This window comes from Lepidochelys kempii, chromosome 10 (genome assembly GCF_965140285.1).
Source record: "Lepidochelys kempii isolate rLepKem1 chromosome 10, rLepKem1.hap1, whole genome shotgun sequence".
In the NCBI taxonomy this organism is placed as follows: domain Eukaryota; kingdom Metazoa; phylum Chordata; order Testudines; family Cheloniidae; genus Lepidochelys; species Lepidochelys kempii.
The window spans coordinates 30,866,184-30,894,136 of record NC_136389.1 but is presented as its reverse complement, the minus strand read 5'-3'; the positions used below and the strand labels follow the sequence as shown (position 1 = coordinate 30,894,136).

The 27,953-nt window shown below is 52.0% G+C and overlaps 1 protein-coding gene across 3 annotated transcripts; it reads right to left on the bottom strand.

Annotated features, from left to right (window-relative positions):
* Positions 1–2: 2 nt before the first annotated feature.
* RHOT2 (ras homolog family member T2) lies at positions 3–27,838 on the bottom strand. Of its 3 annotated transcripts, XM_073362611.1 has the most exons (19): positions 27,718–27,838; positions 21,615–21,673; positions 19,917–19,998; positions 19,683–19,726; positions 17,976–18,029; positions 17,191–17,243; positions 16,386–16,494; positions 15,822–15,923; positions 14,683–14,781; positions 13,838–13,946; positions 13,322–13,442; positions 10,545–10,629; positions 8,912–9,057; positions 8,703–8,803; positions 8,467–8,597; positions 7,649–7,729; positions 6,948–7,070; positions 6,402–6,604; positions 3–3,777 (listed from the first exon to the last, which is right to left on the bottom strand). In XM_073362611.1, exons 1-19 carry the CDS (start codon positions 27,752–27,754, stop codon positions 3,660–3,662), a joined length of 1,857 nt encoding a protein of 618 aa, XP_073218712.1. In that variant the 5' UTR covers positions 27,755–27,838; the 3' UTR covers positions 3–3,659. The 3 variants fall into 3 exon arrangements, with proteins under 3 accessions (XP_073218712.1, XP_073218713.1, XP_073218714.1); XM_073362612.1 differs by lacking the exon at positions 17,976–18,029; XM_073362613.1 differs by lacking the exons at positions 17,976–18,029; positions 19,683–19,726; positions 19,917–19,998; positions 21,615–21,673; positions 27,718–27,838 and adding an exon at positions 17,793–17,952.
* Between the last annotated feature and the right edge of the window lie 115 nt (positions 27,839–27,953).

Below are 27,953 nucleotides of genomic sequence, written 5' to 3'. Positions count from 1 at the left end.
CAGAAGGTGCATAAAAATGTATCTTTTTTACAGAATTTATCTGATAAAATCATATGGCTTTATAGGATCCGGACTGTCACTGGAACAATGTCAAGAGCAGACAGCCTTCCGGCCTCTGCACTTCATTACAGTGTTTTTCATATAGAAGATGCCACATTTGGGTCTTGGCTGTGACAGCAGGCCACCACAGACTTAACAGACTCAAACCAGGACAGGGAACAGCCAGTGAAATGGGAAACTTGAAGTGGACCCGGCCCCCCCAGCACAGACAACATGGCTTCTGGGGGCCCAAAAAATACTTCAGCCAGAAGATTGTACAGATTCCACTGTATGATGGAATCAACATTACTCCCACCAGCAATGAGAGGTGGGCAAGGGAACAAGGGGGGGGAAAAGCCACAGAACTGTGTCCTCCATTTCAACCAGGACGGCAGCTGTCATGAGAGTGACTCTTAGAGAAAGCTCAATCCCAGGCCGCCGGTGGGCTGTCGGCATCTCACACGGACACTCACAAAGAGCCAGCTCCTCTCAGCTGCAGCAAGCCCCAAGGACAGAGACAGCTGGGCACTGCTAGCTGAATTCTGCTCCCTGCTGTTGTGGGGCAGCCTGGAGCACGACAGGAAGGCTCTCTGGCAAAGGCTGTGCACCATGTGAACACTCAAAGTTCACTGAAAAAGGGGAACGTGGCTCGGTTAAAAACAGAAATGCTCTGGAGCCCTTTGCCTTGATTTAGCCAATGCCCCATGGCCCGAGGGAGGGCACTCACTGCCAGTCAGCTCTGTGCTGCAGAGCCATGCAAGCATGGCGACTCACTGATCTGTGCAACAGCACCCAGCACAGGTGTGTCTGTCAGCTTCTGGCAGCCGGTAGGTGCTCTTCCTCCACCCCCTGGCGAGGAGACTTAGACCCACAGCCACAGGCTCCACACCGCAAAGCCAATGCCACAAGTTCAAAATCTCGCCACCCCACCCTTCTCTGCCTCAGCTCGGAGAGACAGGCTCCGCAGCAGGAGCCACTCTGACTAGCACACACGTTACACGCCACCAACAATCAGAGAGGATGAGAGCTGTGCTGAGCTCCTTCAGAAGGCCACTGGAGCAGGCCCAGCCTGAGAAGTCTGAGATGCATTGCCCCCAGACCAGGGAGCCAGCCCAATCCCCACCCCAGCATGCCAGTTAAGGAGGAACACGTTGTACTCAGTCACCAGAGGACCCCCTACACAAAAGGATTTAAACGCATGCTCCTGCTACGAGCCCTGCCTTCAGCCCGAAACTAGTTTAAACTATAGACAAGCATACAGGAAACAGGTACATCTTCCATCAGGTCATCCCACAAGGATACTGTACACAAGCCTGCCCTGAGTGTGTGCCAAAGGTGCTCGCGGCATTTCCCGAATCAACACTTTGTTTTTCTTCAGCTCTCCAGCAAAAGCCATAAACAGAGTGGAAACTTTATGTAGATCGGAGGTGAGGAAAGCAGAGACAGGCCTGGATTGGCTGGTGGAGAAGACGGTCCTTACCCCTGGGATGGCCTTCAGCTAGTCCCACTGGGGCTTTGTGCTGGGCCAATGAAATGGGAGCTGGTGTCTGTACCAGAGAAGGAGCAGCAAGGGGCTGGCAGCCCCTGTGTCTGCCAGTTAACCACTTTGGATCAGAAAAAGCCAGGGTGTCAGAGAAAGCAAAACTTCCAGTTCAAGGAAATTCCAGGAGACTCAACAGTGAAAGCTACGTATACGAAGTATTGTGTGCCGCTGGAGAGCCCTGCTCAGACCATGGCCATGCAGTACGGACATTGGCTACTTAGCTGCACAATACCCGTCACTGAGCATCTGCATCAACGGCACAAATTCCATCAGGGACTGCGGCTGACACAGGAACATTACAGTACTGGTTTGACACTGTGCAGGTAATATACCAACCCCACATTTCTAACGGCGAATTCAGGCACATCAGTCCTTTGCTTAAGCAGCCGGTATACCACGCTGCCAAACACGCCATCCTTGCCCAGGTTAACACACCTCCCATGATGCCTATTAATACTGGTGACCCAAGCGAGATGGGGTAGGAAAGGGGGAAACGGTCTTGTGAAGGGCGGCATGGGACAAGCGGATGACGGATCGGGCAGGCAGCAATCCCCCATACCTGTGCATGGTGGGACTGGCTGGAATAGATACAACAAAAGCAGCTGCTAGGAAGCTTGGCTGAGCAGGCAGGCGGTGAGCACCTGGAAATCATTTTCTAGTGACTGCCTTTGGCTGACACTGGAGTGATGTCACAATGCAGGGTCTTTTACAGGGACACCGGTAGGTTAGACCCAAATGGAAATTTAAAAAAACATCTGAAAAAGCCCACTATTAAAAAGTCATTTCATGACATTGAATGTAAAAGTCACAGAAAACAGGCAGGCAGATTCCAAACCAAACCGCTCTACCCCTGCAGTGTTTGCAACCCCAAAATGGCAGCCTTGAGCTAGTGCAGGAAAGCCAGAAAGGGAAAGTAACTAAACAATTTCCATTGCCCAAAGCCAAGTGAAGTATAGGAATACTTAAGTAGTAGATGAGGTTTTCAAAGGCTCCCTTTCACTAATCTAAGGGGGTTGTTGGTGACCATTGTAAAGGCTTCCGATATTAACTTGAACCGGATGGCATCCCTGGACATGTGGAAAGGGCAGAAGGGTCCCTGGAATACCTTGTAAGTCACAATGCTTCCAGAAGTGTAGCTTTGCTAAACTCCGGCTGCTTGGAGAGTCACAATGCCTCTAAGGTAAGGAGGTATTCAGGACAACTGCTCACAATAGGGTTTGGCCAGCAGTCAACTCAAGGATATGCCAATAAATACCAGGAGACATTAGATGGCTACTAGACGGCAAGGAGCACGATGGGTAAATCCCCCTCTGTGTGGCACCTTTTACAATACATTCTTTTAGGTAGCCTAGGCTTCCTAAGTCCCAGTTTGTCCATTGTTTCCTGATAGACCTTGTGCTATAGGGACAGGGCCGCGAGCTCATTGCACATCTCCACCCCAGAGGAGAGAAAACACAAGTTGGCACCAACTCTGGTGCTTGCAGAGTCCCCACGGGCTCCAGGAAGTCCCCGTGAACCACACTATGATATAAAATGATACCTTCCCTGGGAATAAAAGACTGGACAGGCGTGATCGCTGCCACCCCGGTCTGAAAGATATGTACAGCTTTCCCAGGGCACGTCGTTTGTTTCAAGTCTGAGATGGTGTTAAAAACAATATAAAAAGAGACACAGGTGACCCCCTCAATGCCCCGGGAGACTGGACTCCAGGCTCTGCAGATGCTCAGACATGGCAAGTGGAGACCATGACATTCCCACAGCAGAGTGGACTGAGGGTAACGTTGAGCAATGGGGCGTTCAGAGTCAAACCCCTAGTGATGGGTACGTTAGAAGTATAGAGAACGACATTCTTGATCATTCTGGTTGCTGTCATTAGGTCTGGAGGATCCTGTTTGTGGGTCTGCTTTGCTGGTGCTGTAATCAGGTTTGGGGGAGGAAGGAATTTCCTTGTGAGGGTCCAGGCAGGGCCAGTTTGATCCTTCCTATCTGGGTGCATTATAGTAGGAGAGGGAAGCTGGTGTCTGTCTTAGGTAAGCATTGGGAAGGGAAGGGGGGGAAAGGTCAGTTCTCTTCTTGCTTATTTGCTCTTTGCCAGTGCTTTGTAAAGTGCAAATCCTACCACAGCCGTGATACTGGCTCCCAAGGCTACCCTGAGCCAGAAGGAAGCAGCTCCCAGGTCGGTGTCGTTCAGGTGACTGCAAAGAAACAGACAAGAAGCCATTCAGCGAACTGCACAGACGAGGGTCGTACAACCACACAGACACACACAGAGAAACTGTCAGCCCAAGAGGACAGGATGCACTTGGCCATGGGATAGATTCCTGTGGCCAGCCCTCAGCTTACAGAGCAGTAGTGCTGGAATAAGCGCTCTGCACTGGCATGACAACGCCATACCTGCAAAAAGTGCATGTACAGAGAGCCCCAGACCTAGCTCCTTTCAGTCCGCAGCTGACAACAAAGGGCCAGCACTTCCCCAGAGGACGGTGGAGCTAGCCTCACCCCTTGAGTAGAGCAGAGAACCTGTAAAGCAGCAGCAGAACGGGGGTGGGTGTGGAGGACAATTCCCCCCCTCCTTTTTTTTTTTCTTAATTTGGAAAATTCAAAATTTAAAGAAAAAAATGTGCCCAGCTCTATAGCTGGCTCCAAAAGGGGAACCCGAGAATTGTCTCGAAATTTTGCAATCTGGAAATCTTTCACTGTCTCTAGGGAGAAAAGAGGAGAAGGGATATGGAGGACCAAAGGAAGCATTGTAAGGTTGGTCCTCGCCATCATCTGTGCACTGATCCCTTGGTAGCTCATCAGATCAGATTACAATGGAATGAAGCTATTCCTTTGCCCTTCTGAGTGCAGTTATGAATGGGTGGGATGGAAACAGGCTTTACCAACATGCTTTCTTCTTAGCAAGGGTATAAATAGCACATCATCATCAAAATAACTGGTACAAACCAGGAGTTCTACTTCTTCCTTTCTAGGCCAAGCTGCATTTACACCTTTCAACGCTGAGATCAAAATACATCAAACCCACTAAGGGCTGCTGAGACGTGGCAGTTACTGGCAAGCCCTAGAACAGCGTTTCTCAAACTGGGGGTCCCAACCCAAAAGACAACTGTAGGGGGGTTGTGAGATCACAGACAACATTACAATAATCTTTAGATCCTTTGCATTTCATTCCAAATGCTTAAACAGTTAACCCTTAATTTAGGGTTACTATACATTGGGATTTTCCCGGGCATGACCTCTGTTTTGGTCCGAAGGGTGGCATGGTATAGTATTGCTACCTTACTTCTCCTATGTTGCTCACGGCCTGAGCATGGCAGCTGCTGTACCCGCCTTCCCCGTGGCCTCTATTTGGGAACTTGAAATATGGTAAGCCTATATGTACAGTAATTTGCTAACCCCTTTTAATTTTTTTAGAGGGTTGGGGGGGTCCTCTCAGACTGAAATATTTTCAAAGCGGGGGACTCCATGCCCTGGAGGATCAAGGCCAGTAGTTGCCCACAGGACAAGTCGGTGGAGCCTGCCTGTCTGGAGTGCATTACAGTGCAGTTGCGAGGATGTTAAGCAGAACTGGACCAAGCCTCCCCATGCGAGTCAGCTTCCTGAGCAAGCCTGCATCATCCAATTCTATATAATCCAGGCACATCCCCAAGAAGGAGAGAAAAATCCATTATTCATACACTGCTGAATCAAAGAACAGCCAATCCCAGGGCCTCCATGATGCATGTTATTTACTCATACTGAATTTCCTAGATATATTAGGAATATTTAAATTTTAATATTGTGGAGAAAAAAGCAGCAGCGCTAAAAGAAAAAATGTTTACTAAATGGAGACCAACGAAAACATCTCATATCTGCTTATCGTTCTTCTAGTATCAACAATCTAATTTACTCCCAGTATGAGCTTTCTCCCTGCACCTAACTAGACAGGTCAGCTTCATTTTCTAGCTTCCCTCTACTAAAACAATGCTCTTACTGCAGGCAGTGGTCTATCCAGGAACTTTTCTAGTTACTTTCTTTTGCCAAACCTAAATATTGAGCCTAAATCTGCTTGACTGGGCGACCCATTTCTACTCCAGAAAGCAACTCTGTACAAATGGCCTCATGGGGCTCCATTTTACTGATCTCGGTATAAATCTGATCAGTTTAGGGGGAAAATACAAGACCGATTCGCCTGGGTCTAGAAATTCTCACTGGGCTCTTTCCAACTCATGCATCAACAATAAAGATCCTGCAATGGGACCATAGTTGACAATTCTGTTGGCGGTGCATGGGCTGGAATGGAATCCAGCTCTCTCCCCCAGAGCTGAGTTGGCTGTGCAGGGCTACACACTTATTTCAGTTTTTAAAAATAAACTTTGCTCCCAGGCCAGTGTGAACGAAGGTGCTGTTTTTACAGACTCGTTCTGCAGACCCTACTCACACTAAAGGACAGGAAGGCTGATCCTATGGCTAAGGCAGATCCGGGATCTTTTCTGGGCTCTGCCACTGACTTCCTGAAAGTGCTCTCAGGCATACCATGCTATGCCTCAGTAAGATGAGGACAGAAATACTTCCTTACCTCCCAGGCATGCTAGGGTAAGGAGCTCAGATCTGACAGCAATAAGCCATAAAATAAAAATAAACGGATGTATTTAAAGTGCTTTTTGGCTTAAAAGGGATCCTGTTCACCATCATCTAAGTGCCATAACATGGGCCTGAGCTGGTAACATTTGCAGGCTGTGTTAACATACACCCCTCAGTCTCACATGCATTCTGCCTGCCCCCAGTCAGGCCGTATGCCTAGAAGAGTGCACTCTAGTGATTCAGAAAGAGTACTGACGGGAAGGCAGCTGCCGTGGCCAGTTTGGTATAGATGGTAGTGCTGGGCAGGCCAGGGCTGTTGCAGGTGAAGTAGAATGGTGGCGGCAGGCGATGCTTGTAACAGAACTCAGCAGGCGAGAGTCCATGCTGCTGAGTTGTTTCTGGCAGGTCTGACTTGGAGGCGACGAAGATGCAGGGAATTTGTCCATCCATGTAGTGTTGCTGTGTAGGAGACACAAAGGTCACGAGAGGGAGATAAAGGGAAGTGGTCATCACCCACTAAACATCGAGGGGAAAGGGAGCAGCAGAATCCAAAGCTGGGATGTGGCAGGGGTGGCCCCTGTGACGGGAAGGTCACCTTGCAGAACAGCAAGTGAGTTCTGTTGTGAGGGGGGCTCACCTGCAGGATCCCTGGTGGAACTGGTAGCTGTCATGGTGCCAGCACTAACAGATGGGACAGAGCAAGCAGGAATCCTCGGTATGGTACAGCCTGCCCCTCCTATTAGGATGCGGATTTCCTTCCAAGGGACTGGGGCTGCTGCTCAGGGGAGGACGTGATGCTTACCTTATAAATACAGGCGCAATAGTTGAAAGATTTGGGATCATTCACATTGTACATTAAGCAGGCGACATCGCACGCCGCGTCCGAGGCCTTCATGAACTCCGTGTCCACATCAATCTCATACAACTGGAGCAGAGGAAAGAAAAGGAAAGTGGCCCAAGAGAAGATAGCCAAGACATGAAGCCAGAAGATCACATGGCGTCTGGAGACTGTGGCACTTCTCCCACCAACGCACAGGTCACGCCAACCCAAGGCTGTCGCAGGAACAGCATGTCAGGGCAGCCGCTGAAGCAGAAGCCCCAAAGGCTGCTGTGATCTAGTTGCTACAGCAGAGGGCTGGGAGTAAGGACTGCAGCGACCTGCTCTATGACCCATGATGAGTCATTACCTTCTCCATGCCTTTGTAGGTGGTGCATATGCCACTCTCTAGAGAACACCCAAAAGTGGTTGCCTAGCAGAAAATAATCTTTAACTACAGGACAAAGCAAACAGCACTGGAAACCATGAGGATACTTCAGAATGGACTCTTAAGACCAGGGGTTGCATATTGGAGAGGTCTTAAATGCTGCTTGCATCCTCCTCATGACCATTTCCATTGAGACATCTCTAAGATCCCCATGAAGCCTTTCTGCTCTCCGCATGGCCAAGGAAGTGGCTAGTCCATCCTCGAGAGCTTCCCCAGTCTCCTGCTCCATGGGACTTACTATTAAATACTTTTCCTGGCCACTGACTTGGACAGTGTTGATTGCATAGAAGGACAGCTCTCCCGGGGACTCTCTGTGTGCCTGCAAGGAAGGGGACAACAGCAGTACAGCCATGAGGAAGAGAGAACGTTTACCATGGCTTGGTGCCTGTGAACATTGTCCCAAGAGTCCCCAAGTGCTACAGCAACCTGTTACTGGAGGCAAAACTATTACAGGGGAGCGGCTCCAGCACACTGTGCTTCTGGCACGTGAACAAAGCCATTCACAGCAAGCTGCTCTCTGAACCAGAGAGGATACAGACTTATTGAGTAAGCAACTATGAAGACTAGATGCTTCCTCATCCATTCATCCCAGGGAACGGGCAATTCCCCCAAAACCCCACAGCAGAGAGGGCCTCCTAGTGCGGGAAGCAGTGTGAGGAAGGACCCTGCTGCTCTGCTCCAGGAAACGAAGGAAAACTTAGGCTGAATATCAGGGGAAAACACCGTCAGTGAGATCTACCAGATCTCAGGTGGAACAGTCTGCCCACAAGAACTGGTGGGAGCCTCACAGTTTGGGACATTCAAACTAGTCGGAATAAAGTATGAGGGAACGTGCTGTAGGGAACAATCCTGCACTGGGCCAGAGGGATGAAGTAGATGAATTAATAGGTCTCCTCACTGATACTCCAGGCATTGGGCTCCCAGCCCTTAGTCAGTACATGCCCGGGACTGCTTTACATATGCACAGCGACACAGAAGGAGTTTGAAGGCCTCATCTTTTTAAGCTTCCAGGTGAGAGATAAGGGGTTTTGGGGGCAGGAAAGCATGCATACTCACAGCCAGGTTCCTCCCGAGGAAGGCCTGCAGAAACGCAGATTTGCCCGTGCCCCTGGGGCCAATCACTTTACAGAGGAACACATTCCTCTGGGTCTGACCCTTCTCCAGGTCAATTCTCTTCTCCCGGGTAACTGGAGTAGGGGATGCAGAGAACCCTGTGTTAGCACTAGGAAGGTGGGCACCAAGGGTCCAAGGATAGCAGAGGCAATGCTGGAGACACTGGAGGGATGACGTACCTGTGATTGCCTGTGTCTGAGAGTTGTGCTCAGAGAAGACGGGGTAGCCCAAGTAACCCAAGTACTCTAGGCAGTGATGGACATCCAGATAGGATACCAGCCTGGGGGATCCAAGCAAAGAGAACCCTGACAGTTACAGAGAACCCTGACGGAGCCAGGGATGTGCTAAGTGAACTGGAGTAAGGGGGATGGAGAGGGACTGCGCTTACGTCCATTGGCAGAGGAATCCATGCAGTGAAAGCAGGCCTTTATCAGTGGTGCATACCGTGTTGTAGAGTTCAGGTCCCCAGGGCACATAGGGGAAGACACTGAAGAAGCTCTGTAGTTCTACAGGTGAGAGGGCTCCGTCTCTGTCCTGGGAACACAAAGGGAGAGTTGATGCTTGAAGTGGGAGCCACCTGGAGACCCAGAGCATTATGGATACACTCTTGTGCATAGCTATACATGCCCACATGCTGGCTAATTATGCTGAAGTGATGTATTTATCCGGGCACAGCCAGAGCCCCATAGACTTTGCGATTCGGTAACAGCACACCCGGGTGAAGAAATCACTTGCTGCTGCAGAATTTTGCTCCCGATCAGCTTTCGCTGAAAAAAATATTTCTAATCCTTAGAGCTGCAGAGAGCCCCTCCACAACGGGAGCCACCTGTAAACAATGCAACCTTGTCTTCTTGAGTCTACAGAAAGCCTGAATCTGCCTGAAACTGACATCTATCCAGTGTGAAACGGACATCATTCTTCAGGAGTGCAAACCCTGAAGCCTAGAGATGGTAACTTCACTGTCAACAGCTGTTTCACTGCTGATTGTTTTAGCAGAAACACCCAGCCCATGTGCTTACCCTACAATCCCCAACTTCCTTCCACACTTTTTCAGGGGCCAAAAGCTCTAACTGCCCATCACTCAGCTGCCAGCTTTGCCCCAGACAGCTTCTATGATGCAGTAACACACTGAGAATGGAAAATGCAGGAGCAGTGTAACACAGAATTGAATAACCAAATAAAGGGGGAGACGAGCGATTGGGCTGTTTGCCTTCAGGCTGAACTCAAGAAAACCCTCCTTTTTAAAACACGTAAAGGAAACTGCCACAGAGTTATCAGTTCGCCACACTGGAGTGCTGCAGATTTGAGGCTTGGCCTGCTTCAGAGCGCACAGGGGCTTGGGTATTTATGCAGCGCACATCACTGCGGAACTGGAGCATCACGCCCCAGATGAGTGAGTTGCACAGAGGTGGCACGCTCTTCTCTCACTCTTCAAAGAGCCAGAAAAGAGCAAAAACTGCTTTCTTCCTTCTCCCCTCTTTGGGCCTTGTGCTCTCCCCTGATGGCTGTCTGGTATGTGGTCATTTATAATTGTTCCACTGCTGTGGGCCAGCTGCCAAGGTGGCTTTGTCTCCAATTCCTAGTAGCCTCCCCTTTGTCACTAAGACTTCACTGTTCGAGGATGGGCACTATCATAGGTTATGGCTGTGTGCTCTCAACAAGCTGTGTTGGTCAGACAGCTGGCTGCCATGCTCTGCACCAGCTGGAGTTTCCAGAGAGTCTGGTTTAACTTCTAGCTACGATGCATTGCAAAATATCCTCTGTATCCAGAGGTCACATGCATGCGACGAAGATGCTTTCTCTGGCCCTGGGCTGCCTTACCCTAATCCCCCCAAGGAAGGAGAATGCAAGGACAACAGAATAAGCAGATGGGACTGCGTGAAGAGCAACTGCAAAGATGCCCCTGTGAGCAAGAGCGCAGAGTCAGCTAAGCATGTCTGCGAGACTGTGAGGGTACTCGCAGTGGGATTGGACAGCCTGACAGCCACCTGCCTCCCCACTCCCTGCGAAGCCCAGTTCACCTTATCGTGCTTCTCAAACATCCGCTGCAGAAATTGGTATCCAAAGTGATTGAGCTCCGTGGAGCAGCCCTGGGGCACGCGGAACCTGCAGGGAGGGAGAGAGAACAAGTCAGTGCAACCTGTTAACCAGGCACTCAGGGACACACTAACTCCCCCACTGGGGACGTCCACTTAGACTTCTCTTCATTGAACCTGGTGACTAGCACAGGAATCGCTATGGCTGCCCAACGCCATCCAACAGCCCATGGCGGGGGGACAACACAAAACAATTACACGAGAAAGGAGGATCTGGCCCATGGTCTGGATCCTCTGAACAGAGCCTGTTGCAGTAGTTTTCACTGGCAGCATGCACCCTCAGAGTCAAACAGGCCAACCACCTGCACACAGCTCCAATGGGCAGGCAGAGGAGACCTGGGTCAGTGGAGTCCAAACAGCCAACTTCCCAAACACCAACAACAGGCGAGGCCAGAGTGCATCCCCTGGCGCCCTACTATGGTTTTAAGAGACTAGCTCCCAGCTGACTATGCCTCATCTTGATCCCAGTGGCCTGGCTGCAATCTGCTCCATTTCAAAGCAACTGGGCGCAGTCTGTGGGCAAGTTGCTAATGCAGCCCTCAGTTGGTTATGTTTGGGTGCCCCTGATTTACAGAAAAAAGAACAGGAGTACTTGTGACACCTTAGAGACTAACAAATTTATTTGAGCATAAGCTTTTGTGGGCTACAATGAGGTGGGCTGTAGCCCACGGAAGCTTATGCTCAAATATATTTGTTAGTCTCTAAGGTGCCACAAGTACTCCTGTTCTTTTTGCAGATACAGACTAACACAGCAGCTACTCTGAAACCTGACTTACAGGAATACAGGATTCTTCCCTGGGCCTGGGATGCTTATCTAAGTTGGGGGGGCGGGGGGAAATGCTGCTGCAGCCCCTTCTGTGTTGATTTTGCTCTGTCATAAGCTCCACGTGCAGTATTCAGCAAGAGACAGAGTGGCCGTGACAGAATACACCCATTTTCACACCCTACACGCTAGTGCAATAATTTTTGTGCAAGGCATGTCTTGTGAGGTATCATTTGAAAACTCAGTTTGCTGGTCAATATTGTCCTGTTAAAAAAAGTGTAGCAACACTATGTGACGTTACAAGAGTTCCCTGTATGAAGTTCTTAACACATGTTCCAAACCCCACAGCCCCACCCAAACTGAGGCTGGTAAACAGGTCTGTCCTCAACAAAGGAATGTGTGCTCTGCTTCATTTGCATTTAAGCAGGGAACAGAGTTATCACGCAGGACAGAAAACGAACAAAGCTCCAACAGGTGAGAAAAAGCCAGTGAGGAACATCCTTCCACACAGACAGTCTCCTAGTGCCCCGCTGGAAATGTTTTTCAAGAGAGGGACTGAAACTAGAGAAAGGAGGGACAAACACCCCCACAAGAGACCCTTCTTCTCTCTCCCTGCACCTGGAGCGACAAAGGAAGCATTCGTTGGACTCTGCGGGATGGGTCCTGCCCTACAGGGTTTGGTCAGTAAGACTGCAGAGGGCATGTTGTGAGAAACTTTGCTTGAATCTGGTATCATTTGTTAAATCTGGTATTAAGAAAGGTGTTATCTTGATTTTTCTTGTAACCATTTCTGACTTTTATGCCTCATTACCTGTACTCACTTAAATCTCGACCTGTAGTTAATAAACTTGATTTTCTGTTTTATCTAATCCAATGTGTTTAAACTGAGGTGTCTGAGTAACTATTTGAGACAATCAATCAGCTGGCATATGATACCCTTTAAAAAATAACGGACTGAAAATATTGTGTACTGTCCAGGAGAGGGCTATACATACATTTCCTGGAGAAATCTGGGACTGGGGGTGTGCTGGGGTCACCCTGCAGTATAACCCAGGCTGGTGAGAGCTGGAGTGTAACCCACGTGTGGCTGGCATGCTGAAGCTATACACAGACACTCAGGGCATGGCTTGCATGCTGGAGACTGTCTGGGAGCAGCCCAGTTGGGAGCTGCTTCAGCAAAACATTGTAAGGCACCAAAAGTTGCAGGGCAGGGATGACACAGTCTCCCACTAGCCTGAATTATACCCTGGTATGTCACAATGGTGCTTAAGTCACAGTAGCTCCCCTTCCAATGGTGAGAGCCCTGTTATACCCCCCACGAGCCCTGCTGCTTTGGCTATAGGATTCTCTAGCTCACAATACAAACCCTTTCGTTAGTTTGGGGGCATGACAGGGATCAGAGAAGAGGAGGCAGCTGCAAAATCCAGCTGAATACTGAGCTGACGGTTTACTGCTCCAAACAGTTTTGCCGAGAGAGAACAGACTTCAAAATCCCCTTAGTGATTTCACTTGAAAGTCACAGTCCAGGTCCCATTTGTTCCCCTCTGTGGGCACCAATGGAATCAACAGTGCCACTGGGGTTAGTGGTCTGTCAGCCCCCACATCCTGACTTCCTAGACAGGCCAGTGCAGGGGCACTGAGCGTGACTCTGCCCTTGCGAGAGAACTGGACTGGGTGCTGTGCGCTGTCATCCGGTTGGATTTCAGCTCCTGCCGCGCCAGACCCACTGGGAGTAAAGGAGAACCTCACTGCTCAGAGACCACACATCGTTGCAAACGGTCAGTTAGGACGGAAGGGAGACCCCAAGCCTCCTCAGAAAGGAATATGGTGGTTGAAAAGGAAGGCTCATCGAGATGGCTCTGAGCCGTCTCCCTGGGGGACCCCATCCCCAGCCTGCCAATCCCTCCCCAGCATCGGAGACGATGAGCCCTGTACGCACAGTGGGTAGAGATAGTCATCCGTCAGCTCCAGCTCATCAGCATAGCCAAAGCGGCGCAGGATGGTCCAGGTGGTCTCGTGCCGCCCCCTCTGGATGAAGAGGGTATTGAGGAAGAGGAAGCCTGTGAGCAGAGAGGCAGGGTCTCACCATGCAGACAGCGCTATGGTGCAATGGAGCAGCAAGCTCCGCTCAGCCCAGCCAGCAAGGTGCTTCAGCACAAAGTCAGAACAGGACGTTCCCTAAAGAAGCCTTCCTTCCTCTGGGAAAGCGGGGCCTTGAATCAGGCGGCTCTGGGGCTCTAGGCCAAGCACCAGCTCATCCGAGAAGATGCCCAATGAGCTTTTTCATTATGGTGTGTGGGCCGGGGTACAAAACCATGGCCCATGCTCCTGAAGATCTATTGCCGTCCTTCTCTGCCCAGCAAAACGCTTGTCTCCCAGCTGCCAGAGGGGAGAGTGGCCAGGAACGGAGCAAGGAGACAGTGACACCAACACAAAAGCTGCCTGCTTCAGTTACCGTTTAACGTCAGGCCATTGTCCTGCACCCCATCCGTGGTGTTCTTCCACACAACTGTCTTCACGTCTTCCAGGGCCTGGGGGGCCAGGGGATTCCCGAAGCAAGACTTCTACCTCCGAGAGAAACAAGGGCAAGGTCAGGAAAGCCCCTTGCCAGCAGAGAGCCTCCCTGTCTCTTTCCAGCTCTCCAGAAGGAAGGGAAGGAATTGAAACCCACTCCAGAGCCCTCCCCTGTTAATTACTTCATTTCTCTACTCCAACTAGAAGGCCGCTTCCCAAGAGCTGCCAGACTCTTGCTATACAGGTACCTATGCACACCCTGGGACTCCAAGCAAAACCTGCCACTGAATCACAGGGAGACAAACTCCACTCACCTCATGGATTGCCAGCTCTGCCTTATTCCTGTTACATGAGTCCCTACTCCTCAGTCAATGCAGCAGAACTCCTTGCTACTCTCTAGGGGTATCCTGCTTCACACATCACAGAGCAATCCCTTCCACAGCTCTGCTTGGCCCTGCTCACAGTGTGTGGGCATGAAACCCTTCTCTAGACAGATGATCAGATACACAGATCTCTGTGTGCCAGAACACTAGCTGCTGGCATTCCCCTTTGGCATCAAGGACCAGGAGTCCAAAAAGGTCTCAATGTGCCATGCAAGGGACTCTCTCTTTACCCTGGAGTTAGAAGGAAGTAGGAATCAGAGAGGCTTTCCAGAGAACAGGCAGGAGGGGATGTGTGCAGCTGCTGTAGGTAACACTACTGGTGAAACAGGAGCAGTGGTCATGGTGATATCACAGCCCAGGGACAGGGGACCCCCTGGAAATCCAAGCGCTAAGGAGTCTGTACCTGGAAGTAGTTGAGCTCATCATCACTTAGGATCTGGTTGTTATCCTGGTCTGAGATGTTGAAAATCCGTGTAAGTGCTCGTGCACACGTTGGTCTCAGCTGTGGGTATAATGAGTCATAGTGAAAAGCACACGAAGAGGTTGTCTTCAGCTCAGTGCTCCCTCCCACAAACCCACCTTCCGAGGCTTCCTGTACTGGCTCAGGGCAACGGTCCACCTAAACCAGTACTCTGGCTCTGACAATAGCCAGTACGAGCTGCTGCAGTGGTAGGGGTAAGTTGTGAACCATAGTCAGCCCACATGGGAATTTTCTTCCTCACCCCTATCAGTCAGAGGCTGCTTGTGCCCTGAACTATGAAGGTATGCCTCCCTTCCGTGTGACCCCCTAACATAACCGTGGATGATCTTGTTATCCATGTAAAAGTCCAGTCCTTTTCAGAGTCCTCCTATGCTCATGGCCTCAATGACATCTAGTGGCAGAGAGTTCCACTGGCTAGCCATATGTTGCACAAAAAAGTATTGCCTTTTCTAAACATTAAGATGATTTGCCACCTTTCAGTGTCACTGAACATCCCTTTGTTCTTGTACCATTGGAACCAGGTGGACAGAGGTGGCGGGTTTCCCTTCTCCACACCAGTCATACGTCTGGATACCTCCACCAAACCCCTCACTATACAGTCCCATGCTTTCCACACACACTTCCCTGGGGAAGCCCTCTCAGGGCTCCGAATCACTCTGTCCCCTGCTGGGGCTGGTGATGGATCTATTGTATCAGTGCAGCATGGCTCAATGTGTACAAGAGGCACTTCTGGGTGAGAGACTCCCAGGGTGTGCTTCAGCTTCCCTACAACAGCTGTCTAGCACCCCATGAACTGCACCTGCGGAGGAGGGCAGAGCGCACACAGTGAGTTTAGCAGCAGAGGGGGAAGACTTAATTCTCTAACTCCGCTGAGAGGAGTGGCGCCTGTCGGCTGGCAGAGCACAAGGAGAATCAGGCAGCAGTTAAGAACAAGAGGCTTCACAATCATGCCAGAGGACTGAGGGTGTACAGGCAGGATATGGAAGGTTACTGGGAAGTGCGTGGATGCCTGGGAGGGAGAAGAGCAAGGCTGACTGGGGTTCAGGGATGGCTTTGATTACCTGTTTCTCCTCTGGATCGTACAAGGGGGCTGTCGGGTGCAGAACCGCTTTCTGGGCATAGTAGAACAATTCAGAGATATTCTTTAAGTTCTTGGCCGAACACTAGTGCAACGACAGAGAAAGGGACCATGAGTGGACATGGCCTGGGGCCAGATGGAAGATGGAGCTGAGGGCACAAGAGAGGTGTGAGTTTCAGCTCCAGGCAGGTATCAGATCAAGGCATGGACTCAAGTCAGTGACAGTTACCAGGAAACAAACCGAAAAGGGAAATTCCCCATTTACATGTTGGTTTCACTTGGCCCATTTCATGCTCCCAGAAGCCAATGAGAATTCTGTCATGTTCCCCTGTGGGCTCAGGAGACTGGATCCCACCAGGTCTGGGCTAAGGCTCTTTCAGGGATCAGTGTTGAGAAGGCAGATCCAAATCAGGATGGAGAATGTTCCTCCTACTCACTGTGGTGACAGCCCATGGAACCAGGCCTCTCGTTAGTAATTAACATTAGAAATTCACAGGGATGGACAGCCCCCTTTCACTAATCAAAGTACAGTGCTCTGGTTTCCCACCTCCACGCAGGTCTCTATCTCAGAGAACTGGTTCATGATGGGCAGGATGATCTCCATGGAGCTCCCAGACTGTAGGTCAGACTTGTTTCCCACTAGGATGATTGGGATTCTAGGAGGGAGAAGAGATGAAGTGTCATGGAGTGGAAAGACAGAGGCCAACGCAATTCCCATCTGGGCTCCCACATTGCACATGTGCTCTTAGGGCGGCTGATCAGAAGAGCACTCAAAGGAACAGAACTGCCAGCCCCCTGACTGCTCTTCCACCTCCAGCTGCTGGAACCAGGCACCGGATCAGCCAGAACAACCTAGGCTGATGAATACATCAGCAGGACTAACCAGACTATTGGGCACGTGAGACGACCTTACGTCCAAGCAACCCACGGTTAGCTTAGGCCTCTGTGGTCCTGCGCTGACTCAGCAACTCACTTGCTCCCCTACATCGGGAATCATCTCACCAGCAGATCCTCTTGCCTCGGTGGCAGCAAGACCCTGAGAGGAGGAAAAGCCTCCAGAGTCTCCCCACCTCTATCAGATGTGGGGCCCATGAGCTGGCCGGCCGTTCCCTAATACCGTGTACTGCTGTTCGCAGGAAGCTCCCAGGCAGCACCAAGCTATTTTCCCTGCAGGATCTCCCAGTTCCCAAGCCCATGTCAAACAGCCAGCAATCATCAGGCTGTACTCAAGTGCTTGTGTGCCCAGCCAACACACTGAGCTATATGGGAGCAGGACCCAGAGCCGGTCCATTGTGCCACTGGCACGCCCTCTTCCCTACCGGACTCCAGAAAAGCTGTGTTTGGTACAGTACCTGGAACCCTTTTCAACTCCCCCATTCACCAAGGGAATCCACTTTGTCCGAATCTGAAAGGCAACCAGGAGAAAGCCCTGTTAGAACAGACTAGCCACTGCTGTGAGTGACAGAGAAGGTGGGGATGTGGCGTGTGCACTAATTGGAAGCCAGCGGGGGGCTGAGGCAATACAACAATCTCGTCATCACAGCCCATCTGCTCCACGTAACCCACAGATAATCAGAGTGCATGTGACAATAAACAGGATGCAGGCTGCAGCCCCGAGGGTCCGAGGCCAATTCCTGGGGTGGTGGGCTGGCCGTGATCCAATGTGGGTTGCACCTGGAGTGGGCAGGAATTGCTCTGTCTGATGTGATGGAGTCCCATCGTGTCTGAAGAAATCCCCAGCACTCCATGCCCTGAATCACTTTAGGAACTGCCTGTGGCTGATAATGACGAGGCGCTAAGTGATGGCTCTGAGCAAAAGTGGCCTGGCTAATGACCAACTCTTGGCAGTACATTCCCTTTGCACACAGAGCTGGGGAGATGGGGCTGGGGTGGCATGTCTTGGAGACTACAACCAGCTAGCAGCTTCAGCAAGAAGCAAGAGCAATCAAATTACCCCCAGAAGCCCCAGCTTGCATCTGAGAAGCGTGTAGTGCTCCATGTAGAACATGGAACAGGGTAGTGTTGGGGCCATGGTCTGTGGCAGATCCCTTGGGGACAGGAGGAGGCAGCAGAGCAGAGTGAGGCCAAACACGACTCTGCAGGTCAGAAGCACACAAGCCTGGAGTCAGCCCATTACCTTCTCAATTGTGGCCTCCACGGTGACATCGTACACCACGCAGACCACGTTGGCCTGCAGAGAGAGCAGCAGGGTGAGCCGTGGGTAGCACTCCAGAATGCCCATCGCTCAGGCATGGCAGAGGTTGTTCTACCCGAAGGCCAGCATGTGCCACAGACAATGCTCCTCTCCCAGTGTGGAGAAGACAGGGCCCGGCCCGGGCATGGTACAGCTCTGTTACCAAGCAGACAGGCCTCCCACAAACAGCCAGGCAGGCTCACCACTGCCCTGGACTTTGTACCAACGCCCGCCCGCCCCTCCCTGCACACCCCGCCACACCCATACCAAGAGAGGCTGCCCCGCAGGCCGTTCGTAAGCTTTTGAGAAGCCAGATGATCTTAACTGAACAGATGCCGCCTGTAATTCCAGCTGCCAAAATCCACCCTCGGCACCAGGCCGGAGCTCCGATTTCATTACGTGTTGATCTTCAGTGAACCGGCTGCTGCTGAAAGGCAACAGCCCAACAGCCTGACACGGTGTCACTCACAGTCCAGCCCAGAACGTGGCCCTGGCAGCTTCCCCGCCCCCGCATCCTCATAATGGGACTCAATTCCTCTCTGGGAAAAGCTCCTTCGAGGAGGCGGGAAAGGAGATCAGCTGCAACTGGGCAGCCGTACGAACCCCTCAACCAGCCCTCTCTGCTCAGACTGCCAAATCGGCCAGCTAACGCCAATAATGAGGGTGGATTTTACAGCGTGGAAACTTGCTCTCTGGGAACTTCAGTGACACCCTGATCCACAGCCTAGCAAACAGCCGCAGATGGCACTGCCTTGCTTGCCGCTAGCCTGGGTTGGCTCTGAACTGGGGAGAGACTCCATAACCAGCACCTTCCCCACCTGGGGCAGAACCCCTAATCCTCACCACCACCATGTGATATACCCCACATAGCTCCCAGCCACTGCACTGAGCCACTAACAGCTTTTCCACCTACTTGTTATGTTTTGCCTGGGTCCCCGCCCTTCCCCTCCAATCCCACCATGACCCCCGCTTCAGATAGCTTTTAAATAAGCAGATGGGCAGATCATTGCCCCTTTTGGGAGAGAGTTTATTCCTAACCCCAGAAAGACACAAGGGTTTAAGGCAGGGTTTAATGTAACCCACTTTAAGCCTCTTGTATACACCCTTGCTCTGGTGGGGTTGAGGGAGCAGGTTCACACAGCCACTCCAGCCTAGTTCCTTCCCCATGGGATCTCCGGGCTGGAGAGGGCAGAAGGCTGAGCTCAAACAAGGATTAGAAAAGACGTCCAGCTGTATTAGACATAACAATGGGACTTCCCCCTCCTGCCCTCACTCAATCTGCCAGACCTGCCAAGAACTGCTAACAGCTGGGTCCTGTCCACTCTTCTGGGGATCATCACAGATTGCTCACCAGAAGGTTGCTCTGATGATCAAACCATGCCACCTTGCCCACGCCCGCAATGCTCCGTCTTCTGCCTCTCCTGAGAACCCCCCCCCCCGGGCAATCACTTCAGAAAGCAAGAGCACTGACCTTGAGCTAGCTCAGTGAGAAGAGAGAAGAGGTTACGCAAACTGTTAACAAAACACTACTCTTGAGATGGCCTATTGCAGCGCTCGGCGACGCTGATGGGCAGGCTGCCCAGGCAAAGAATCAGACTCCCTGACTTGCCATCTCGAACCCAGCTGCCCCAACCTCCTTTCCTCACTCACCTTGGCGATCTCCTCCTGCAGCTCATCCTCTGTTTGCTCCGATTCTGAAAGGGAAAAAGGCAGAGTCACCCGGCTGCCGCCACCTGCTTCATGACAGCCACGTGAACTGGCAGCACGGCACAGCTGGGAAGGGGCTTGGGCACAGTGTGGGTTTTGGTGAGGACGGAAGGAGTAGGAAGAGCTAGAGGTGAAGCAGTGAAGGTGCAATGGCGTGCAGGAGGAAGGGGGCCCTACCTGAGTAGTCCACAATGTGGGTGGGGACTTTCTCAGGTGTGACGTCGGCTGGGATTGTGATCTCCTCTGCACGAGGGGGCACCTTCAAAACAGACAGACACAGTCAGCGGGGCAGCATGAGGAGGAGCAAGCCTCAGGGGCAGAGCATGCAGGGTTTGAGGGAGGAGACAGGCAGATCTATGCTGAATACAACAAAGAGGAGACACACAAGACTTCTGTCACCCTAAAGACGCAAAAGAGGAGGGGTCAGGGACTACATGAGCTTTTGAGGCTCAGCACTATCCCCTCTGAGGCCACAGCATATGCCTCAAAACAGCCACAGCTCAGGAGTGGGAGACATGGGATCAGCCTTGCTCTCCTCCAGGAGGTGCTCCCTCCTGGGCAGATCTGGGCCCATCAGCACAGAGAGGCTCAGGAGGAAGCTAGCCCAGGAGTGAATGGACATGGAGAGTGGGCGTTACTTCCCAGCCTGTTGATCAGCTAGCAGGAGTAATGCCTGACTTCTTACTCAGGGCTACTCCAGTGCTCACATCTCAGCCCAAGTTCTGCTGTGGCTCCAGGGCAGGGGCCAGTCGATGTTCTGGCACAACTCACTATCAGCCTGCACTGTGCACCCCACTGGCTCTGCATTAAAATAATCTCCAGCTTTGGTGGTGTAACGTGGAGGGAGAGGCTGAAATGGCATTACACTTAATGCCCAGGGGAGCCCCAAACGGGGCAATTCTACCTTCTCTTGCCCAGGAGAAGAGGGGACATGGAAGGGCAAACCTTCCCCTTCCTGGCCTGCAGATAAACCCCTAAGCACTTCCATCACCCCTTAAACCTTACACAAACATTGACTTGAAGCACTGACCTTCCAGCAGCCAGGGAAGAGCATTAAGCCGATTAGCTGGGCTTTGCTGTGGAAATGGGGCAGGCATTTAGATCTATCCCACCGAGCTGCAGCAGTGCAAGTGTCACTGAAGGCCAGCAAGGGGCTGAGGGACTTACACCATCTGTTCCACGACAGGGGGAGATGCTGGCCATTTGGGCTAATTGTGTTTTCCCTTTCTAAAACAGCCCACGCCCTGGAGCTGGAAAGGGCTCTACAGTGCATGAGGGCAGGCTGGCTACTCTGCATTTCACACAGATGGCTGCAGCTCAGGGATCTCTGCATGTAGACAGAAGAGCAGAGAACACTGACCATTTCAAGGGACTTTCCCAGCTGGGCCAGAGACAGCAGCCTGAACTGCCTTGCTAGAGAGGACACATTGCAGCTAGGAGGTGGAGGCGGGGACAGGGACACTGCTTTGTGCTGACTAGGGAAGCATCTTCTAGTGGCCAATGTATGGAACAGAGCAGACAGCTGTTCAGGTGGGCTGCTCATTCCAAAGGCCCAACAGCAGCAGGCTACAGAGAAAGGCCCAGGCACCCTAGAGCACAAGGGCAGGCTGCTCTCCAAAGCAGGACTGCGGTAAGAAAACCAAGGGGAGAAGCCTGCCTTTCAAACGCAGTCACACCCCCAGAAAGGCAATGAAGATTTTGCTGCTCCAAGATCATTCTGCCCTGGATAGTAGAAATGAGCCTGTTAACGCTGGTCTCACATCTAGAGGCTCTGCTGGTCTTTGGCCCATGACAGACAGGCAGACAGACATTCACCCTCCCAGGAAGACCAGGACACATTAAAAACACAGGAAAGGCAAACCACTCCTCGCTCACCTCCTCAGGGAACTCCTCACCCACCAGAGCCATAATCAGCGATGTCTTCCCCACCCGGGCTGTGAGAGAAAGAAAGGCAAGAGGTTCAGGCTGGACCTTTGCAGGCCTGGCATTTGGGAATGGAGGTGGCAGAACCATCAGATACTAGGGACTGAAATCTGTCCAGGTGGCAAAGCAAAGGGGTGGGAGGTTGGGGCAAAGAGATGAAGGCAAATTCATTCCAAGCCCAGAGGCTAAAGGGTGAAATTTCCTACAACCACTGAAGGTCACAGGCTCCCTTTAACATTCATACCCATCCTTAAACCTGAAGTCCCAACTGTTTTGTGAAGCAGAGAGGGAAATCAGTGCCACATTACCACCAGGGCCCCCCACCAGTAAATACCATAGCTTCCTATCAGTAAACGGTTCAGAAGCTAACCTCGCTTTCACACACTCCTAACTTCCCAGAGCATTTGCTCTTTGGGGTGCAATTTTCTCTGCTCAAGCTCAGTCTACGGGGAATCTGTTTGGAAAGCTTGAGGACAATCCCACCAGCTATTTTTTGAGTTCTGAGAGCATGACAAAGGTAGTTCCTTCATCATCATCATCATGTTCCTATTACGCCTCTGGCGGTTAGGGCAGGGACGAAGCTTCTCTACTCCTCACTGTTTCTAGCAAGTCTTTCAATGGTTCCCCAGCTGTGCCCCAGGTTTTTCAGCTCGGCTTCCACAGCTCTTCGCCATGTTGTTTTTGGGTGGCCATTGCCTTCAGATGTCCATCTTATTGCTACTCTGGTGATGGAATCAGTTTCCATTCAAAGCACATGACCAATCCAGCTCCAACGCCTCCTGGCAATGACGGTGCTCAGATCCTCTTGGCTGCACTTTGTCAATAGATCTTGGTTTGAAATTGTTCTGGGCCAAAAGATATAGAGGATTTTTCTGAGGCAGGCTGTATGGAATGAAGACAGTTTGGACATGTCCTACTTTCTCATTCCCCAGCATTCTGCACTATAAAGTAGTGTTGAAAGTACGCAGCTCTGATAAATCTTGAGTTTGGTTTTGGTGGTGTATTTTGATGATTTCCAGACTGTATTTAAGCTCCTGAAGGTGTTCCTGGCTTTACTGATTTTGTTCCAGATGTCCTGGCTTGTTCCACCGTCCTGGCTGATGGTGCTGCCCAAGTATGTGAATGTTTCTACACTGGTGAGAAAATAATAATCCTCTATCTGTACTGGTGATGGTGAGGCAATATTAACGGTCATGATACCTGTCTTATTGCGGTTGATTTTCAGTACAATTTACTGACTGAATGCGTTGAGTCGAGTTGTTTTTTCTTGTATATATGGGGTTGGGTATGTGATAAGAGAGTGACATCATCTGTGAAGTCCAGGTCTTCAAGGAATGAGAAGGGTGTCCATTTAATGCCTCTTGGCATGTCTTCTATTGTATGCCGCATTACCCAGTTGATGGCAATGTTGAAGAGGATTGCAGACATGACATACTCCTGTTTTGACTTCAAAACTGAGCTCACCGTGATAATACACAGATAAAAGTGTGATACCATGCCAGTTATTACAATCACTGAGAATTCCTTTCTTTGGTATCTTCACTATAACCCCATTGGTCCACTTATATGGCACTTTTCCCCTTTCCCAGACTGATGTAAATAGAGGGGCCAGGATAGATGATGCTAATTTAGGATTTACCTTGAACAATTCTGCATTCAAGTTATCCTTGCCAGGAGCTTTCCCATTTTTTAAGGATTTGATGGCTTGAATGATCTCTTCGTTAGGGGTGTCTGTGTTGATATCAAGATCTTCTGCCTCCTGGATGTTTGCTTCCTCTTTAGGTGGCTCCCTGTTCAGCAATTCTTTAAAATGCTCTGTCCAGCACATTTCTTGTTCTTTTTCGGTTGTTCGTACATGTCCTTGTTTGTTCCTGATGAGAGTGTTTGTTGGTGTCTGCCATTTACCACTGATAAGTCGTGTCATTTTGTAGACAGTTCCTAGTTCACCACAAGCAGCTGCATCCTCTGCTTGTGTTGCCAGATTATCAATATAATGCCGTTGGTCTGCTCTCACAAGGCGTTTGACTTCCCAGTGTGCCTTGCTATACTTCTTGTGGTATCTGTCCTTTAGCTTCTGGGATTTTGTGTCTAAAACTTTTTTCTTCAGGGCTCGTCCGGTTTCTATGACATTCCATGTGCTGGGCGTGATCCTCTCCTTCCTTCTCTTCTGCCTGTAGCCTAGCCAGGCTTCACTGCTCTGTTTTGCTGTTACTTTGTCCCACTTCTTGTTCATCTCCTTAATAAGGAGGGGAATTTATATGGATGGAAAGAACTAGATGGGAGAGAGCTTTACAAAGGTGGGGGATTACAAATGGGGTCACCAAGAAACAAAAAGGTCAAGGGACTTGCCTGACATTACACTGCAAGTTGGGGCAGTCAGGAATCAAACCTAGATTTCCTGATAGTTAGCTTTGTGCCACTAGACCACTAGAACGCAATCGCCTCCTGAACAGGCCGCACTTTTTTAAAAAGAAGCTCCGAACAAACAATAAAAACCGAACCAGAGTGCTGCACCTTGCAAGATTGAAGAGCTAAGTGTGGAAAAAAGGAATAAAGTTATTCATATTGGAAAAAGCTGCATGGAGCCGGAACAGTGAGGAATGTCTACATGGTAATTGCACACGTCCCAGCTGAGATGCCTGTGTGCACACAGCTCTGGGGGCTGGTCCGCATGGGGAATTTACCAGCAGACCTAGAGTTATACTGATTATACTAGAGTTATACTAGAGTTATACTTAGAGTTATCCAGTTATACTGATCTGACTTCCCACGTGGACCCACTTATTCTGAAGAAGACAGTGCCTTTCTCCAGATTAATTTACAACACTTTCAGAGTGACATAAAATAAACTGGAAAAGCACTCTTTCTGGAATAAGAGTCTCCTCATGGGGAGCTAGACAGGTAGAACTAACAGCTGACTAGCAGTACAATTGTCTTACCAATACAATTATACCAGGGAATGCCCCCATGTAGACAAGCCCTGAGGTGCATCTCTGAAACCAAGGTTAAAAGACATCTCTTGGCTCGAGCCTTCTCCTGGCCTTCACATCCGGCCAGGCCCTCAAAGCCCTCTTGCCTCCCCACACCTAAGGTCATATTTTTAAAACAAGGGACTTTTGACCATTTTAAGTCTCCTATGTGGTAGGAGTCTACATCCTAGAACACGCTGGCTCAAGGATTATGGGCAAGGATTGAATCCTTCTGCCATTCCTTTCCCTAACCCACTCCCCGGCTGGCACTGGGTCCCATGGCTGAAGCCCTAAAGCAAGAACCATTCTTGTTAATACTGCCTCTGTGAAGAGCACATGTACAAGCAGAATGCTGGGGTGCTGCGATTATTTCCCCTGCTCCTTGCCCCTCTTTCTAAAAAAGGGAAATACAATGCCAAAACCCAATGGAACCCCACTGACGTACATTTCAAACAGGGAACGTAAGGTTCTTAAAGTCATGTCCATCCACCCCACTTCACACATTAGAGATCTTTCTTTTCTTTGGATCAGTATAACAATAAAAAGGGGGCACCTGTCCAGGGCTCTAAGTGCTGTTGTCCCACAGGACAAAAGTAAATACAAACTGCCAGTGGCGCAAAACCTGCCCCGTCCTGGTGGGCAATCTAACAACTCCATCCAAAGCCACCCTCCGCAACGCCGCATAAAGAAATGTGCCTTGTAGAGCATGTTCTATCACCAGCCTCCCATCTTTAAAAGCGCGGGGGGATCCCTGCTCAAGCACCTCTGCTGAACACAAACATGCCACCCGTCATGATAGGGAAGGGACATATTAAGTAATCTAAGCATTAATGGAAAATCCAGTGTATGTGGGGTCAGTTACTGTTAAAAGCAAAAACAGGGCCAGATCCCTAGTCAGTGTAAGTCTGTGTCACACCACTGATTTCAATGAAATGAGGCCAGTTTACACTAACTCAGGATCTGGTCCCCCAACTTTTGCCGGTTACCAAACTTGTAAGTGTTTTCCCACTGAATTCAGCAATGCAGACCCAACACAGCAGCAGCCCCCTCCTTGGGGCTGGTCAATGGGACATCCCAGACACCCTGGCAGTCATGGAGGGAACAGGAGGGACTTTGGATGTTGCTATGTTTCATAACTGGGGCTAATTTTACAGAAAATTCTGCTCCTGGCAGGCTGGGCTCCTCTGCCCTAATTCACAAGGCAATGCTAAGTTAATTTCTATCAGCTAATTCCTTCCAGATATAGGCCAAAGTAGGCAGAATGGTCTAGTGGTTACAACACAGGCCTGGGGTGCAGGAGAGCCAAGCTCCACTCCCAGCTCTGGGGCTGATGAGCAGCATGACCTTGGGTGAGCCCCTCCCCTACCTCTGCCTCAGTTTCCCCAACAGGTCAACAGGGATGACAACTCCCACATCCCACTCTCAGGGGAAGTGTTCATCAGTGTGTGGAGTGTGGTACAGGGGCAGAAGGGCTCGCTAGGAACAGCCCTGAGCCCAGTCACCCAATTCCCCCCCGTCCAAGGAGAGAGGGTCTCTTTCCTCCCTGCCAGTCCACCGTTTCTTCAATTCCAGCCTCCTGCCTGGCAGGAAGTAGGAGGAGGGAGAGGAGATTGCCTGCACCCAGTATGACCTGCATGGATTTGATCTCTCTGCACGAGGGGGGAAGGGTTCACTCTCCATTACCCAATCTCTCTGCAGGGAGTTCTGCCCCCATTACCCAGCGTGCCCCGGGGGGGGGGCTGATCTCTCTGCAGGCAGGGGGTCTGCCCCCATTACCCAGCGTGCCCGGGGGGGGGCTGATCTCTCTGCAGGCAGGGGGTCTGCCCCCATTACCCAGCGTGCCCCGGGGGGGGCTGATCTCTCTGCGTGGGGGGGGGTCTGCCCCCATTACCCAGCGTGCCCCGGGGGGGGCTGATCTCTCTGCTTGGGGGGGGGTCTGCCCCCATTACCCAGCGTGCCCCGGGGGGGCTGATCTCTCTGCAGGCAGGGGGTCTGCCCCCATTACCCAGCGTGCCCGGGGGGGGGCTGATCTCTCTGCAGGCAGGGGGTCTGCCCCCATTACCCAGCGTGCCCCGGGGGGGGCTGATCTCTCTGCGTGGGGGGGGTCTGCCCCCATTACCCAGCGTGCCCCGGGGGGGGGCTGATCTCTCTGCGTGGGGGGGGGTCTGCCCCCATTACCCAGCGTGCCCCGGGGGGGCTGATCTCTCTGCAGGCAGGGGGTCTGCCCCCATTACCCAGCGTGCCCCGGGGGGGGGGCTGATCTCTCTGCAGGCAGGGGGTCTGCCCCCATTACCCAGCGTGCCCCGGGGGGGGCTGATCTCTCTGCAGGCAGGGGGTCTGCCCCCATTACCCAGCGTGCCCCGGGGGGGGCTGATCTCTCTGCGTGGGGGGGGTCTGCCCCCATTACCCAGCGTGCCCCGGGGGGGGGCTGATCTCTCTGTGGGGGGTCTGCCCCCATTACCCAGCGTGCCCCGGGGGGGCTGATCTCTCTGCAGGCAGGGGGTCTGCCCCCATTACCCAGCGTGCCCCGGGGGGGGCTGATCTCTCTGCGTGGGGGGGGGTCTGCCCCCATTACCCAGCGTGCCCCGGGGGGGCTGATCTCTCTGCAGGCAGGGGGTCTGCCCCCATTACCCAGCGTGCCCCGGGGGGGGGGCTGATCTCTCTGCAGGCAGGGGGTCTGCCCCCATTACCCAGCGTGCCCCGGGGGGGGGCTGATCTCTCTGCAGGCAGGGGGTCTGCCCCCATTACCCAGCGTGCCCCGGGGGGGGGCTGATCTCTCTGCAGGCAGGGGGTCTGCCCCCATTACCCAGCGTGCCCCGGGGGGGCTGATCTCTCTGCAGGCAGGGGGTCTGCCCCCATTACCCAGCGTGCCCCGGGGGGGCTGATCTCTCTGCATGGGGGGGGTCTGACCCCATTACCCAGCGTGCCCCGGGGGGGGCTGATCTCTCTGTGGGGGGTCTGTCCCCCTTACCCAAGCTGACCCTGCAGGGGGAGCCGAGGCCCCTCCCACTCCCCTCAGTTGCCCTCCTTTACCCAGCGTACCCCGGGATCCCCTCCCCCCCCGGCCGCCAGGGCCCGGCTCTTACCCTCCCCCACCAGGAGGATGCGCACGTCTCGCTTCATCGCCGCCGCCTCCTCCTCTCCCGCGCCGGGGGTGCCAGGCCGCGGCGCTGCCCCCTCCCCCTCAGCCCGCCGCCCTCCCGAGTCCCGCCCCCACTTCCGGCCTGCCCGCCTCGGCACAGAGCACGCGGGCCGGGGACGTGGGGCACGAGCGTCGCTGGCCGAGCCACGGGGCGGGCTGGGGCCGGCAGCGCCGCCGTGC

Coding starts and splice junctions, on each gene's coding strand:
- RHOT2 (XM_073362611.1), bottom strand. CDS start 27,754: ATGAAGCGAGACGTGCGCATCCTCCTGGTGGGGGAGG. Junction 16,495..17,190: donor GGAGTTGAAAAGGGTTCCAG/GTACTGTACCAA, acceptor TCTCCCTCCTAG/AATCCCAATCATCCTAGTGG. Junction 10,630..13,321: donor GATGACTATCTCTACCCACT/GTGCGTACAGGG, acceptor CCCTCCCTGCAG/GTTCCGCGTGCCCCAGGGCT.